General features: G+C 35.2%; 1 protein-coding gene across 1 annotated transcript in view; it reads left to right on the top strand.

The window, feature by feature from the left end:
- The first annotated feature begins 9,617 nt into the window (after nt 1–9,617).
- The window catches only part of LOC114333652 (apolipoprotein D-like), a 28,596-nt gene continuing 21,160 nt past the window's right edge, over nt 9,618–17,053 (top strand). The window contains exon 1 of the mRNA XM_028283586.2: nt 9,618–9,898. Coding sequence (XP_028139387.1) covers nt 9,773–9,898 — 126 coding nt within the window. The 5' untranslated portion in view covers nt 9,618–9,772. The remainder of the gene's footprint in view (nt 9,899–17,053) is intronic.

Here is a 17,053-nt window from a genome sequence, read left to right as displayed (position 1 = left end):
GAGATTCACAAATATTCTGCTTGATCGCTCTATCGTCTTCTTTATAAAACTCGCGCAATATATCAATGTTTTTTCCTAATATTGGCGTTATCTTGATCTCAGAATGTCCATAAATGTTAAATAGGGAATGAATTTCAAATGCCTTTTGGTTAAGTTGCTTATTATACAATCTATGATAATATTAAATATTTCACAGCGGAATATTGAGTCGGGCTCAACATTATCAGTCGTCTCAATACTAGGCCCAATAATATTTCAAAATAGTTAAAGGTCATATTAAATAAATATAGCTTAACTAAACGCATTCACTATGCACATACAGTGAGGAGCAAAAAAAAACGGGAAAAATTACGTCTTGGGTTTGGTCGAAGCCGGGCCCCGGTAAAATGTACCGGCTGTACCCCCCTCTCGGCGGGCCTGGTGAGAAACATAAAATCGAAATAATGAAGTAGAAACCAAGTAGCTGGGAAGTGAGTTAATGAAAGTTTGAAAAAGTACTCTTTTTAAAAGCAATGGGCAAAAAAGAATACCTGAGGATGGGTCTTGTGGAACCTATCAGAGAGAATAAACCGAGTAGTAAATAACTAACTTTCGGCAATATCTGAAATACTGTGTTATTTAAGATTGCGTGTGAAATATAGAAAAATCAAAATTAACACATATTCTCCTACAGAAAAGAAAGACATTGAAATAAACAATTAGATCTATGAATATCTGGCTGAGCTAATTAAAAACGTACCAAAATATGACATAAAAATAATTGGGGATATGAATGCGAAAGTAGGAAGAGAAGATATTTATATAAACTTAACAAGCTTGCCTGCAGTAAGAAAGTAATGACAATAGAAAAGAATTTTAAATGGAACATAATCTTGAGATACCAAGTACACAATCTGATTACAAAGGTCTATTAAAACAATTGGACTCACCAGATTGGAATTGGAACAGACCATGTTCTCATTGAAAGAAAACACAATAGTTATCTGCAGGGCCGCGCCAAGGCTTTCAAGCGCCCCGGGGCAAGTAATTTTAGGCGCCCCTTTCCTCCTCCCCTTGTAAGTAGTTTTTTGCAACTTAGTGAATAAGTCCATTTACTCACGGTTTTTGCTCCGGATTTTAAAGCACCGCTTGTATTGAAAAGAAATTTGGCATAAGCGTAGCTAACATGTCAAAGAAAAAAAGTGATATTGTGCCGATGTGTGCTTTTGCTCTGAGAGTGTTTTACCCCTTCTCGGGGGTGAAAAACTATACGTTTAAAATAAGTACGGAAATGGATAAACTGACTAATTCTAAGCCACTTTTGTTCTATAGAGTTTTTTCACTAAGTCAATACTTTTCGATTATTTGCGAGTGAATATGTCCATTTTTCAACAAAAAAAAACACGTTTTTCTTTCGCAAATAACTCAAAAAGTATTTTATCGAAAAAACATTCTTAGCAAAAATATAGCTTATAAAAAAGTGAAAAAAAATGGTGTATGCATGAAGTCAGTAGACCCAGATGAAGCAGAATTGTAGCTAATGAAAACTAGGTTCTTATTCGTCAAATTCCCAATCAAATACCTATTTCAACGAGAAATAAACAAAAAATGAAGCACTTTTCGGGGTAAACTCGGAGAATAACTTCGGGGAACAACTAAGTTTCATCGGTTCAAAGTGCTTTAAAAAAATGGTTTTAAAGTAATTTTTTTTAATTTTGAAAAAATTAAATTTTTTTCAAAAAAACTTGAAAATCATTAATGATACCTACCAAAAATCTCAAAGAGTAAAAAAATGTACGTTTTGCTTTTTTAAATATTTTGGATTTTTTGTTTTTCTGTAAGACAAAAATTGGTAAATCAGCGGTAAAAAAATTTAAAACCGTGGAATTTTGAGAATCAACACCGATTTTAATGATTATTTCATTCATAGGAGATTCTGACCAATAGAAAGCTAGAGAAATCTGAATTAAATCGATAATTTTTGATAATCTCCCGTCGTTAAGTATATTACGTCAGATGCCCTTCGTTGCTACGAAAAAATACATTCAGTGACATTAATGACAATTAATGTTTTAAAAATTATAAAAGTGATGACTTTCAATCGTCAAATATTTATAAAAACTGTGTGTTTAATGGTACTTACATAAATAAATTACAATAAAATTTTGGTTTTGAACAGTTTTATTCATGAAATAATCGCAACAAATTGCACTCGACCTCTGAAATTAATATAGAATTTTTGCTCTCGTGACACTTTGACATAATTTCACTCGCCTTCGGCTCGTGAAATTAAAACTGTCAAAGTGTCACTCGGGAAAAATTCAATAATTTCAGAGCTCTTGTGTAATTACTACTGAAAATTTGGATTTAAGCTCGGTTGATCCTCTTCTTCAAAATCTACCCTATGCCGAACCGGGCTTCTGCCCTGGGGGTGAAAACAACCCCATCTAGGGAATGAAAATTTTTCAATCAAAATAACTATGGAAGTCGTTAGATTGACCAATTCTGAGTAAATTTTGTTCTATAAATTATTTTTGCAAATTTGATATTTTCCAAGTTATTAGTGATTGAAACTATGCATTTTTCATTGAAAAAGCTCACGTTTTATGCCCGTTTTTCATGAATAACTTATATTTATTTAATGACCTATGAAAGATGTCTCTTGTTTTCCCAAAAAAGTTTCACCACATTCGAGTTATTTGAGAATGAAGGTTCTCATAATTCGGTTCTAATAACTTTCAAAGTATCAACTTTCCAAAAAAATTTTATAGAATAAAATTTACTTAGAATTATTTTGATTAAAAATATTTTCTACCCCTAGACAGGGTTGTTTTCACCCCCAGGGCAAAAGCCCGCTTTGGCGTAGGGTAGATTTTAAGAAAGGTTAAAATCTACCCTACCCTGAAATCGACCTTGATTCTCAAAATTTCACGAGAAAATTTTAAATTTTGATTGGACAGATTGGACTATAAGATATGGCTGTTCAAAACTTGCATACTCTCGTGATTAGGGACTCGTTCAAGCCGTTTCAACTACAGCCCTTTCAAAAATAAGCACTTTGAACCGACGAAACTTACAGATAATAGAAATAATACATAAGTAAAGTAACTTGTGAAGCGGTAACGGTTAATTTGATTTGGGATTGTAGTTAGAGGGTGATTTTCACGATTTTTTTTTACCAAAAAAAGGGACCAACTTTATTTTGAGTGTAACTTGCTTACTTTTAATGGTAGAAACTTTTTTAAAAAACAGAAATAAACAAGTTATGATGAGTGTTCCCCGAAAAGTGCTTTTCGTGGGTTTCTAAACGTGTTTTTGTTTGTTGAAAAATGGACATATGCACTCGCAAGTAACTCGAAAAATATTGATTGAGTGAAAAAACTCTATACAACAAAAGTTGCTTAGAATTTGTCAGTTTATTAATTTCCGGACTTGTTTTAAACGTATACTTTTTCACACCCGAGAAGGGGTGAAACTCACCCCTAGGGCAAAAGCACATATCAGCATATCACTTTTTTATTTGGCAGGTTAGCTATGTGTATGCCAAACTTGATGTCAAGCGAAGCGGTTCTTTAAAATTCGGAAGTTTTGCAATATTTTATTGTGAGTGAATGGACTAGAATCGGTATTCGGTATTCGATCCGTGCGTGACCATGCTGGGGGTACCTAGAAACGATGTCAACTTGAGTAGTGGCGAAAATGACATTTTTTGAGCTATCTTTGTAATGTCATTGGCATTGTTGGTATAACAAATTTTATAAAAAATGGTAAATAAATGTTATCTATTTATCATATGCTTAACGTCAATTTGCGAGAACCTAAAAAGGTCAGGACCTCGATTTTTGACCCTTCGCTTCGTTATCGAACGTATTCGCTTCGTATCTCTTTAGTGTACAGATAGCGAATGATCGATAACGAAGCGAAGGGTCAAAAATCGAGGTCCTGGTGAAGCTAGGTGTTGCGTCAGTCATGCACGGAGCGAATACCTACAAACTATTTGTTATGTGTTTAGGAAAGTAATATACATACCGATAAATTATTATGAATACTATAAATATTTACAAAAAACAACGATTACACCATCAGAGAACAAATATGGTTCAGTTTAATAAGAGAAATAAGGGTTCGTACAATTATGGGATCAAAGTAATACTTACTGCCATTTTTATACCTACCTACGATTGGTAAGTTTTAAATTTTACAGGATAATAAAATATTACTAATATTTCTGGTAATTTCGGTATTGTAAAATTTTTTTTTCGGCTCCTACTGGCGCCTTTTGAATACGGCGCCGGGGGGCTCCGCCCCCCTTCGCCCTTATGGACGGCGCGGGCCTGGTTATCTGATTGATTGTAGAAGCTGCAGAGGAGCAGATCCCGACAGTTACCATAATATATTGATAATAGTCAAACTTAAACAAAGAAATTCACACACAACCAAGAAAGGGAACACAACGGAAACAATACCAAATAGAGCTGCTCCAAAAAAAATAAGTCACAAATAGAACAGAGGAAGAAATAAACAATAAATTGGAAATAATCACGACGGGAAACTTAGAGGAGGAATGGGAACTATTACAAACAACCATGATAAAAGCGGTAGAAATTAGCATTAAGAATGCAGAAAAAAGAGGGAACACTCGTTTGATGAGGACGGAAAAAGATGCTAGAGGAACAACGCAAAAGTACTAGAAGCAATATAGAAAATAGTAAAGAGCTTTATAAAAACAAAAGGAGAGAAGATAAATGATTATGTATGCAAAAGAAGAGAAAATTACTGGGAAAATATCTAGAAATAATAGAAGATAACTATGTCCACAAAGGGGTTAGAAATTTTTAACAAAAAATAAAAAAGACACAAGTAACCCACAACAAAATTAATAAAAATTCGAGGGAGAGCAGACTTCCAGCAGAAATAGTAAAAGTCGGAGGAGATATGCCATATACGACTTATCGACTTATTATAAAAATGTCAAGGCAATGGACCACAGCACTCATCCGCCCAACTCACAAGAAAGGTAATAAAACTGTCTGAAAATTAGCAAACATTATAAGAAGTAGAACAAAAACCTATCTAAATAGAGATATTAGAAAAATACCAGGCTGGTTTCAGACAGGGAAGAACAAAAATCAATAAACTTTTTATGCTAAAATTATTACAAAACAATAGTTATTAACAAAATCTAGGTTTTCATATGCTCTTTAATTATTTTAAACAGACCTACGACTCCTTCTCACGAAACGGACTATAGGTACAAAGAAATGAGATCACTAATACCAAAGAAACTGATACGATTAGCTAAAATATCTATTAAAACAACACAGTGAAAGTAGAAGAAGAACTAACTGACCCAATCGAAGTCTGGCAATGGGGGACAGGGGAGATTCTCTGAGTCTGTATTGTTCAACTTGATCATGGATGAAATAGTAAAAAAAAAGTAAGAACAAAACAAGAATAGCTAACAAATGGTTAAAATTTTGACTGTTAAAAAATTGAAAAGTGTGGTTAAGATTACTTACTCCCTGTCCTTGCTAAATAATTTTTACTATGTAGTTGAAACATACAACTTAACCAGTGTTTGGCATTGTGGCTATTTAGCAAGGACAGGGAGTAAGTAATCTTAACCACACTTTTCAATGTTTTAACAGTCAAAATTTCACCCTTTTCAATTTTATTAAGTGGGATTACTTACTTTTAGGTTCACTGATGATGGACTGATAAGTCCGAAAACGTTCTGAACGTAATCCTTTTGGATTATTAAAATTTTTATTAAAATATACCAACTACACCAAGGAGTGTTTTACTTCAAGTTAAATTTTATTTAACATATTTATTATTGTTAAACAAAAAATAAGCATACAACAAAAAATATCTCGACAGCTTTATCTCAAGGAATGTCTAAAAAATATATATACAAAATTTCAGGTGGGTCGGTCAAGTAGTTTTTGAGTTACAATGTGTACAGCCTTTGAAAAATGGAGTTTTGAGGAAAACGCATTTAAAGTATTGTCAACTTTTATTTTCAATTTCTTTTTTGTCTGTCAAATGGTAAAGTGATGCACACTGAAATATGTTTTTAAATCGCTAAGTAATTTACAAAAGAAAATAAGAACAGCTGTTGACCGTTGTTCACTACGTCGAAGCGTGCTGGCGCGAACCTGCTGCAATCGAGTCGAAGCTAGGGCTATTTAACACCACATCCCTACCTTCGACTCGTTTTATAGCAAGTTCGTGCCAACGAGACTGAGCGTAGTGAGAAACGGTCAACAGCTGTTCTTATTTTCTTTTGTAAATTACTCCGCGATTTAAAAACATATTTCGGTGTGCATCACTTTACCGTTTGACAGAAAAAAAAATTAAAAATAAAAATTGACGATACTCTAGACGCGTTTTTTTCAAAACTGTCTTTTTCAGGCTATAGACGTTGTAACTCAAAAACTACTTGACCAACTCACCTGGAATTTTGTATATATTTTCTTTAGACATTCCTTAAGGTAATGCTGTCAAGATATTTTTGTTTTATGCTTATTTTTTGTTTAACAATAATAAATATGTTAATTTTCACCCTTTTTGCACAATTAAACTCTTTGTTTAGATTTCTAGGTGATATTAAAAAGTCAAAATTAGACAAAAACTAAAAACTTGACAGCGTTACCTCGAGAAACTCATAAACTAACAATATCTTTTTGAATTTTTTGTTTACCATGATTCAATGATGAGTTTTGATGTTCACCGCAAAATTCATTATATTTTGAGATGTCTTTTAAAAATTTTCCACCGTTGGCTTATTTTTCAGTATTTTTACTTAAAATTTTTCTTGAATAATCTATGAATTGTCCTGAATATGCCTGTTTAATTTAAAAATAAAATAATTCTACCATACTTACAAAAAAAAATGTAAAAGACTAAGTTTTCACTCTAATGGCATATAACATATCCCACCAGAATGAAAACAATGGGAACCTTCTCTGGTTACACCTCCGAGGCTTCTACAATTTGCAAGCCATACGGATGCTGAGACTAAGGAAGATGAGGGAATTCTACAATTTACAATTCACGTCACATCTGCTCAGCGCGGTAAAATTCCAACGAGACTGGCTCCCTTCATACTCCACACAGAGTAAATGTAAATAAAAAATGAATAACCATTTTCAATTTCGTTGCAAAACGAAAATACAGCCGAACCATATTCCAGTCCAATCAGAGAGTGCTGCAAGCACCTCTACCGGTTTCGAAACTTATTAGTCTCTCATCAGGAGGCACATATGCTGCTCTCCCTGATCCAACCAAAACAAACCCCAGCGTGCAGTCCCGAATTGCAACGAACGAAATGGCATAGATGCCCTAGCGGCAACTGCTAGCAAAAGACTAAGTTTTCACTCTAATGGCATATAACATATCCCACCAGAATGAAAACAATGGGAACCTTCTCTGGTTACACCTCCGAGGCTTCTACAATTTGCAAGCCATACGGATGCTGAGACTAAGGAAGATGAGGGAATTCTACAATTTACAATTCACGTCACGTCTGCTCAGCGCGGTAAAATTCCAACGAGACTGGTTCCCTTCATACTCCACACAGAGTAAATGTAAATCAAAAATGAATAACCATTTTCAATTTCGTTGCAAAACGAAAATACAGCCGAACCATATTCCAGTCCAATCAGGAATCTCGTTGGAATTTTACCGCGCTGAGCAGATGTTACGGGAATTGTAAATTGTAGAATTCCCTCATCTTCCTTAGTCTCAGCATCCGTATGGCTTGCAAATTGTAGAAGCCTCGGAGGTGTAACCAGAGAAGGTTCCCATTGTTTTCATTCTGGTGGGATATGTTATATGCCATTAGAGTGAAAACTTAGTCTTTTGCTAGCAGTTGCCGCTAGGGCATCTATGCCATTTCGTTCGTTGCAATTCGGGACTGCACGCTGGGGTTTGTTTTGGTTGGATCAGGGAGAGCAGCATATGTGCCTCCTGATGAGAGACTAATAAGTTTCGAAACCGGTAGAGGTGCTTGCAGCACTCTCTGATTGGACTGGAATATGGTTCGGCTGTATTTTCGTTTTGCAACGAAATTGAAAATGGTTATTCATTTTTGATTTACATTTACTCTGTGTGGAGTATGAAGGGAACCAGTCTCGTTGGAATTTTACCGCGCTGAGCAGATGTGACGTGAATTGTAAATTGTAGAATTCCCTCATCTTCCTTAGTCTCAGCATCCGTATGGCTTGCAAATTGTAGAAGCCTCGGAGTTGTAACCAGAGAAGGTTCCCATTGTTTTCATTCTGGTGGGATATGTTATATGCCATTAGAGTGAAAACTTAGTCTTTTGCTAGCAGTTGCCGCTAAGGCATCTATGCCATTTCGTTCGTTGCAATTCGGGACTGCACGCTGGGGTTTGTTTTGGTTGGATCAGGGAGAGCAGCATATGTGCCTCCTGATGAGAGACTAATAAGTTTCGAAACCGGTAGAGGTGCTTGCAGCACTCTCTGATTGGACTGGAATATGGTTCGGCTGTATTTTCGTTTTGCAACGAAATTGAAAATGGTTATTCATTTTTGATTTACATTTACTCTGTGTGGAGTATGAAGGGAACCAGTCTCGTTGGAATTTTACCGCGCTGAGCAGATGTGACGTGAATTGTAAATTGTAGAATTCCCTCATCTTCCTTAGTCTCAGCATCCGTATGGCTTGCAAATTGTAGAAGCCTCGGAGGTGTAACCAGAGAAGGTTCCCATTGTTTTCATTCTGGTGGGATATGTTATATGCCATTAGAGTGAAAACTTAGTCTTTTGCTAGCAGTTGCCGCTAGGGCATCTATGCCATTTCGTTCGTTGCAATTCGGGACTGCACGCTGGGGTTTGTTTTGGTTGGATCAGGGAGAGCAGCATATGTGCCTCCTGATGAGAGACTAATAAGTTTCGAAACCGGTAGAGGTGCTTGCAGCACTCTCTGATTGGACTGGAATATGGTTCGGCTGTATTTTCGTTTTGCAACGAAATTGAAAATGGTTATTCATTTAAAAAACAAATGTGTTTGGAATATTGATTTCAACCCCTTCAGCCTCCCTTAAGGATAGCTATGACACGATTTTGATAGGCAACCCATGCTAGAAATATTTGTCTATGTATGAAATTTAATAATAAAAATAATGTTTCATCCGGCAAGCAGATGGGTACATATTGAGCTCCTATTCGGATCTCGTACTACTAGTTTTATTAGTTTTTAGCGTCCCTCGTACTTTTAAGTTAAAAAAATTTAGTTGATTTGGTACATTCTGTTCCACCAGCTAAGCAGAGCTAACGCTTTGTAACTACAGAGCTAGGTAGCAATCTTGATATACGGCTTAATGTGAAAGAAGATGGTGAAATCTCATGAATCCAGTAAACCGATAGTAAGAGTTTTTTTAGACACAATAGTCAACCACTCTGGGAACAGTCAAATACAGCTTTATCTTTTGTTGCTATGCTCTTAATCCATTGGCAGCATTCTGCCTATCAAGATGCAGAACAGAAATGTGGCCTTCACGTCTAATCATTTATTTTATAGTTTCAAATGTTTCAAATGACTATTTTCTATTTTGGTTTGTTTTTTAAATTAGTGTTACCATAACAGAAAATTCAATTGACCCGTTACCTTGGCCCTACCTGGTTCCTGGACTACAATGCGAAAACATATTTTCGATATCCACAGCATTGGTTACTAAGTACCGATTTGAAATTGTAATATTATTAATTAATTCAGTAAATTGATACTAAAATGTAAATAAAGTGACCTTTTCAATATCACTAGCAAAATGTTGGTGAAGAGACATTGTACAGTAGCGTTAGTGTTATGTTTTTCTTATTTGAAATGGGTTAGATCGTCAGGATTGGGCCCTTGCCCAAGAATCGATAGTGCCAGTGCAATTAATAAGACCAAAGTGAGTGATTTGTTAATGATTTTACTATTTATTATTTTTGAGGTTATGTTAAGTTTTCGTTTACAGTGATTTTACAAGTAGGTATGATTTAAATTAGTACTTTGCCTTACAGAAATATTACAGGAATCAATTTGATCATCATCAATCAGCCAATCACGTCCTCTGCTGGACATATGCCTCCCTCAGTTCTTTCCAGTGTTCTCTACACTGGACGGCTTGTAGCGAGTTTCCCGTTACTCTTTTGATTTCATCGGTCCATCTAGTCGGTGGTCGTCCTCGGCTTCTTTTATAGTTTCTGGGCCGCCATTCCATGATTCGTCTTGTCCACCATCCATCTTGTGTTCTGGCTAAGTGCTCTGTCCAGTTCCACTTAAGCGTCGTAGTTCTTTCGATGGCATCTTGATTTCTTGATCTTTAGCAATCAAATACAATCGACCATTGGTCCTGGCTTTCGTAGACTTTCGTAAAGCATTTGATACGATAGAAATTAACAGCATAATGAGAGCATTGGAGGAAAGTCGTATAGATTATCGGTACTCCAAACTGATAGCGAACATATACAATCATGCAACCATGACCGTCCGACGGTCCGACTACACAAAGATACCAAATCTATAAAAATCAAAAGAGGAATTAGACAGGGAGACAAGTTATCTCCCAAAGTCTTTACGGCAGTACTTGAACATGCTTTCAAACAATTGGAGTGGAACGCCAAAGGAATAAATGTCGACGGTGAAATGCTCTCCCACCTACGATTCGCAGACGACATAGTTCTTATAACTTCTTCTTCATGTACCATGTCCTTTCAGAACGTTGGTTACCATCATAGCTATCTTAATTTTATTCACTGCCACCCTAAATAGCATGCTTGTATCAACACCATACCAATCTCGTAAGTTCTTCAACCATGAGGTTCTTCTTCGTCCTGGACTGTGTTTGCCTGCTATTTTTCCTTGCATGATATTTTGTAGCAACCTATATTTGGGACCTCTCATTACATGTCCGAACTACTCCAGCTTTCTCTGCTTAATGCTTTTTATGATCTCAGTAGTCTTGCTGAGACGTTCTAGTATTGTGGAGTTTCGAATCTTCTCCACCCAGGAAACTTTTAAAATTCTTCTATAGCACCACATTTCGAAAGCCTCAAGGCGATTTAGATCGATATTATTCACAGTCCAGGACTCGACACCATAAAGTAAGACCGAGAACACGTAGCAGCGAAGTAGGCGGATCCTCAATGCCAATTTTAGGTCTCTGTTACATAACACCTTGGACATCCTTCTAAAAGCGGCTCTAGCCTGCTCTATCCTAGATATAATTTCGCCGTGACTTTCTGCGTTACAATTTAGTTGCTGTCCAGGGTAAACGATTTTATCAACTTGCTCAAGTTTGGTATTATTTACATACTTATATAGACGGTTTTATATGCTGCTGTTTACTTATTACGAGTATTTTGGTTTTTCCGTATGTTCAGATCCAGACCTGCCTCCCTACAACTCTCAACGACACTATCAAGTTGTGTTTGCAGATTTTCTTGACTAAAAGCTAGGAGTACTGTATCGTCCGCATATCGCAAATTATTGATGACTTCACCGTTCACAAGTATTCCTTATTGTTTTTCAGAAAGAGCTTTTCTGAAAATTCTTTCGGAGTAAACGTTGAAAAGCAGTGGTGACAAGAGGCATCCCTGCCCTGCCGTACTCCTCTTTTAATATTAAGAGCCTGTGATTCCGCACCATCTACTAAAACTGATGTTGTTTGATTCCAATATACATTTGAAATTATTCGAACATCTCTGCCGTCCAAGCCTATGTCTTTTATAGCTTCGATCAATATAGAGTGCTTAACACGATCAAATGCCTTTTGGAAGTCAATAAAAAACAGTATATGTCTACAGATATATCTCGACATCTTTGAGCAAGTACGTTCATTCCAAACAATGCCTCTCTCGTTCCAAACCCGTTACGGAAACCAAACTGTGTGTCATCCAGGTATTCCTCGCATTTATTGTAGATACGACCTTCAGAAAAATTTTCAATAAATGGTTTAACAAACTGATGGTTCTATAATCAGCACAGGTTTTTGCTGTTGTCTTCTTAGGTAGAGCTATAAACAGTGAATTAGACCAGCCATTAGGAAGTTGTCCGCTGGTATAAATGGTATTGAAAAACGAGGTTATAGCCTCGTTTAGCTCGAGGTTTAGCCTCGAGGTTATAGCCTCGTTCTTATAACAGACAACTTAAAAGAGATTAGAACTATGCTTACTGAGTTAGATGCCGCCTGTAAAAAAGTTGGTTTAAACATACATTTTGGAAAGACACAATACATGACAAACCTGGTGCCAAGCGAAAATCCAAAAGTCGACCTCAACGAAATAGCATTGGTCCATAACTATAAATACTTTAGGCATGAAATCCAAATTGCCAGGGAAAATCAAACTGCCGAATTACAGAGAAGGATCACCTTAGCATGGGCCGCATATGGAGCTCTATCAGACATGTTCAAGAGCAATTTGCCAAATTATTTGGAAAGGAAGACGTTCAACCAATGTGTGCTTCCAGTCATGACTTACGGCGAAACATTATCGTTGACCCAGGCCACAGTAACGAAACTTAGAGCGGCCCAAAGAAGAATGGAACGGTCACTACTTGGATTGACTCTCAGAGACAGGGTCATAAACGAAGAAATCAGAAGAAGAACAGCCGTCACAGATGTCATAGAGCGAGTAGCATGGCTGAAGTGGAATTGGGCGGCCCATGTAGCCAGAATATAGGACGGGAGGTGGACCCAAAAAACTACAGTGTGGAGACCAAGAGAAGAAAGAAGAAGTAGAGGTAGAGCACCTACACGATGGACAGACGACGTCAAAAGGATTGCTGGGAATTGGTTGCAGAGCGCCCAAGATCGACAAAACTGGAAGAAATTAGGGGAGCCCTATGTTCAACTTTGGATGCAGAAGGCTGGATGATGATGATGAACCAATCAATTTAAATCAAATGAAATGTAATGAGTTCACATAGATGTGAATAAGTAGAATACAAATATTTCGTGTGGTAAAATGGCCAGTAAAACAAATGGCACAACAAGGACAATCATTAAAGACTACATTTTTTAACCCATATGCTCAAAACAACGCAAAATGTAAAAAAATATCGAGTACTCGCGTGCTTAGAACAACGCAAAATGTAGAAAAAAAATTATCGAGAACCATTCGAAGAATATAACAACACCAAAAGATGTAAATAATAAACTCTCTTCTTCTTCGTTAACCCTTTTCCATCCCCTCCTGAATGTAGGTCTCTCCCAATTGATTATGTCTTTCTTTATCTTGCGTCAATCTAATCCATTGTTTGCTGTCACTGCTCTTCTGTCATCTAGCCATCTCGTTTGAGGTCTTCCCAACCTTTTTGTCGTCCTCCTTGGTCTTTATTCTAGAATTCTCCATATCCACCCGTTATGTTATCGTCATATAATCTGACCGGCCCAGCGTTTTTTATTTTTATAATTTCTTCCCCGATATTCCTGATCCTCGTTCTAAGTCTTATCTTATTGTTTCTAATCTTGTCTCTCAGTGATGTTCCAAGCATGTTTCGTTCCATTGTCCTTTGCGTCGTTAGTTTTTTAGCAGATTTCCTGGTAAGGGCTACTGTCTCCAACCCGCAGGTACAAACTGGTAGTGTGCATGTAACGAATAAATAACGATTACAATATTGCAAAAAGATTTAAAATTTCCTCTTATTAGATTAAGACAGAATTTCCTCCTATTATAATCTACCATATAGAGAGCTAAGGTATTCCCAGTATGTTTTGTTGCAGCCTGCTGGTACTCGCTCCGTTACTTCTTCACTCCTCTTATTGGTACAAATTTTGTACCATTCACAATTACTCCTAGATATTAAAATTGTTCAACTCTTTCAAAAGTGTGATTTTCTATCTTCATTTTGCTCGTGTTTTTATTCTCTTTTCAAGAGCAGATTAGATATTTGGTTTTCTTTGGCTAATTTCTAGATCTCTTTTCCGTGCTTCATTTGACAGGATTGTTAACGCTTATTTAAAAATTTCCTTATCTCTTACCATAAAAGTTTAAGTTTAGTTTAATCCTGTTGACCTGGACCTGCTATCGTTATGTGGAATAGTGTGGTTGATAGAAATCGCATTGGTGGATCTTGTTTCTATTGCAATTTTTTTATGCTAGCTCTTCTGTTGTTATTTTTCCTCGGGATCCATTCATTATTTTAGTTAGGTAATCTGATTAGTTTTGTCGATAAATCTTGATTTCTCAATTTTATTTAATTTTACAGTCAAAGGCTTGTATGAAGTTTATGAAAAGGGTGTGGCGTTCTATGTTGTATTCATGGCATTTTCAGATTGTGTAATTATGTGGATCACACGTGTAATGGATCTGCCTTCCCTGAATCCTTGCTGGTATTCCCCGAGAACAAATAATAATTTACCTCACATACACCAAGTGGCGAATTTCGGAATAGTACACAGATTTGTATACTTGGTTCCCTAATATCCAACAATGGCGATGGTCCTCAGAAATCAAGTGTAGACTAGCAATCGACTGAACTGCCGCAGCTAAATTAATTAAAATATAGAATGACCGAACAATAACAAGGAATACTAAGCTCAAGTTGATCAATATCCTAATTTTTTCATTGCTACATACGCAGCTGAAACACGTACTCTTAAAAAATAAGTAAGATCGAAGACATCAAAAGGTGGGTCTATCGAAGAATTCTACGCGTGTTTTGGACAGGCGCGGATCTAGAAATTCATAATAGGGGGGCCAGACTTACCTCAAATACAATGATGCCACAGCTACAGATTTTTCGGTAAATCTACCGAATACCTGTCAAATCTACCAATCTACCTAATTCTCCTTTTTTTCTACCGAAAAATCAAAATTCTTAATTTTCAAGTTAATCTGCTGATTTTTTTTTCTACCGAAAAATCAAAATTATTAGAAAATTTTTTTTAGCGGATAGATTTGGCAACAGAGTTTAATAAATTTTCAAGAATTCTTGAATTGCTTTTACTAGCTTGTGACACAATGTGCGAACCAGCAGATACGGATTTACCGATATCAATTTTATGATCAGTCCTTTTATATTATGATTTTGGGAGTAAAATGAATCTAATACCTGAATATGAATAGTGAATACTGAAGGATTGTGGCTTATTTTGATAGAGAAGATAATTCCAAACTAAAAATAGTATTTATATTAAAATCTTAAAACAGGAGAAATTTATTTTGCACCTTTTTAACTTACAGTATTTCGACATAACTAAAGAACATTAAACATTTTTCTCGTTCTCAATTGCTTCAATATCCGACATTGTTTTGTTTTTAAATGATTATAAAGTGTAAAAAATCATGTTTTTGCCTATAAAACATTCCTAGATTTTAGAGAAAAATGTTTCAAATAAATATTCTAGATCTTAATAGTTTCTAATTTGAAATACATAAACAATTGGAGATAATTGCAAGAAACCCTTATTTTTGCAGTAATTTATAAATGTTAATAACATAACTATTATTTATTACAACAAAAATTTTTAACTTGTTTAAACAATTATACAGCTTTCAAATAAGAATATTTGTATTTTGAACGTTAATAGGTACACGTGTGGCAAGTTTTTTTTTAAAGTACAACAGGAAAAATGTGCAGTTTTATTTTATTATAAATAAATTAATTCCTTATAACAAAACTAAAGAATCCTTGATATTTAGTATTGCGTTAGATAGACGGCTCTACTCGAGTTACTTTGGATTAAAAAAAATGAAGAAAATTGCTCTATAAAACCTAGAAAGCCGAGAAAATACATTTTTTTAAGGTATACCGATTTTGAACTTTGAATGAATTTTATGATGAATGGTTATTGACCATTAGATGATGATAAATGTAGTTTATTTTTGAATACTCGTACCTAAAGTATCATTTTTTTTGCAATGTGATAGCAAAAGCAGCAAAAAAATGAAATCTACCGAAATTTGACGATTTCAAGGGCTCAAGGAATGAGGAGTAGGATGGTCTCCTTACTATTTCAAAATTCTTTCCTCTTGTAAAGTAAATAAAATTTATAGAATTCTGACTCATGCGACTTGGTGTTCTACATTTACTCAATTTCTTCGAGTTAGGAGTATATATTAAAATCTCATTTTGTAAATTTTTCCTTTTTAATACATTTTTTTAAAAAGATTTACCAATGGATCGATATTGTCTTTTATATCAGTTTTAGGATTAAGCTTTTTTTTTTAATCAGCATCATTATTGGCACTACAAGTCAAACCCTTCTTTAAAACATTCACCCTTTCCGTCCTATCTGTAGCAACTCTTCTCCATCAATTATCTTTTCCAAGTTGTCCAGTTATCCCAATTTCAGTGTGCCTTCAGTTTACAGAATCCATCGTAGTGTTGCCATAATTCTTAGTTTTTTATGATACTTAGATTGGCTGATTTGTGTGGTACACGAAATTCAAAAAATACCGGTAGGTATTTCTATCTAAACATTGTAATAGTTTTTTAACCGATACGAATAAATCAAGCGTTAAAATAATCTGCATTTCATTAAGACGACGCTATTGAATGGAAATCAACTACATATTAACATTTTGGACATAACACACATGCTGTAATTATGACTACTTCGATACAGTCTAAAAAAAGAACCAATATTTGTATCAATATGAAAATTGCTTCACACAGTAGAAAATAAGAAAAATTCTGGTTTACTGTAATTAAAATAGTTGTAATACATTTCTCTTCCTTGTCTCCCATAGGTGTAATAGTCTCTCTTATACTCACATCTAGCTACATTTTAGTATAGCTACTAGAAGACAAAAAGAGATAATGGCTTCCAATTTTTTCGAATTGCATGGATTATTCAAAAGAAGAAGAAGACGTGTGATTTATAATAATTGTTTTTGAGCACTTCTCAAGACCATGTTTAAAAACCTCATCGTCATTTTAAATATTTTAAATTGAAAATATTTTAAGTAATATTATAACAAAATTAAGATCATTTATTTGAACACAAAAGCTAAAAAATTTAATTGTTTCATTTAAGGCCATCGGTACATAATTCGCAAATATTTTACGATTATCCCTACTTTTTCTGTCTTTACACGGCAAATTACGTGTAGTAAAA

This window comes from Diabrotica virgifera, chromosome 2, assembly GCF_917563875.1.
Source record: "Diabrotica virgifera virgifera chromosome 2, PGI_DIABVI_V3a".
NCBI classification, from domain to species: Eukaryota; Metazoa; Arthropoda; class Insecta; order Coleoptera; family Chrysomelidae; genus Diabrotica; species Diabrotica virgifera.
Note: the sequence above shows the minus strand (reverse complement) of the source record. Positions and strands in the feature narration are given on the sequence as shown.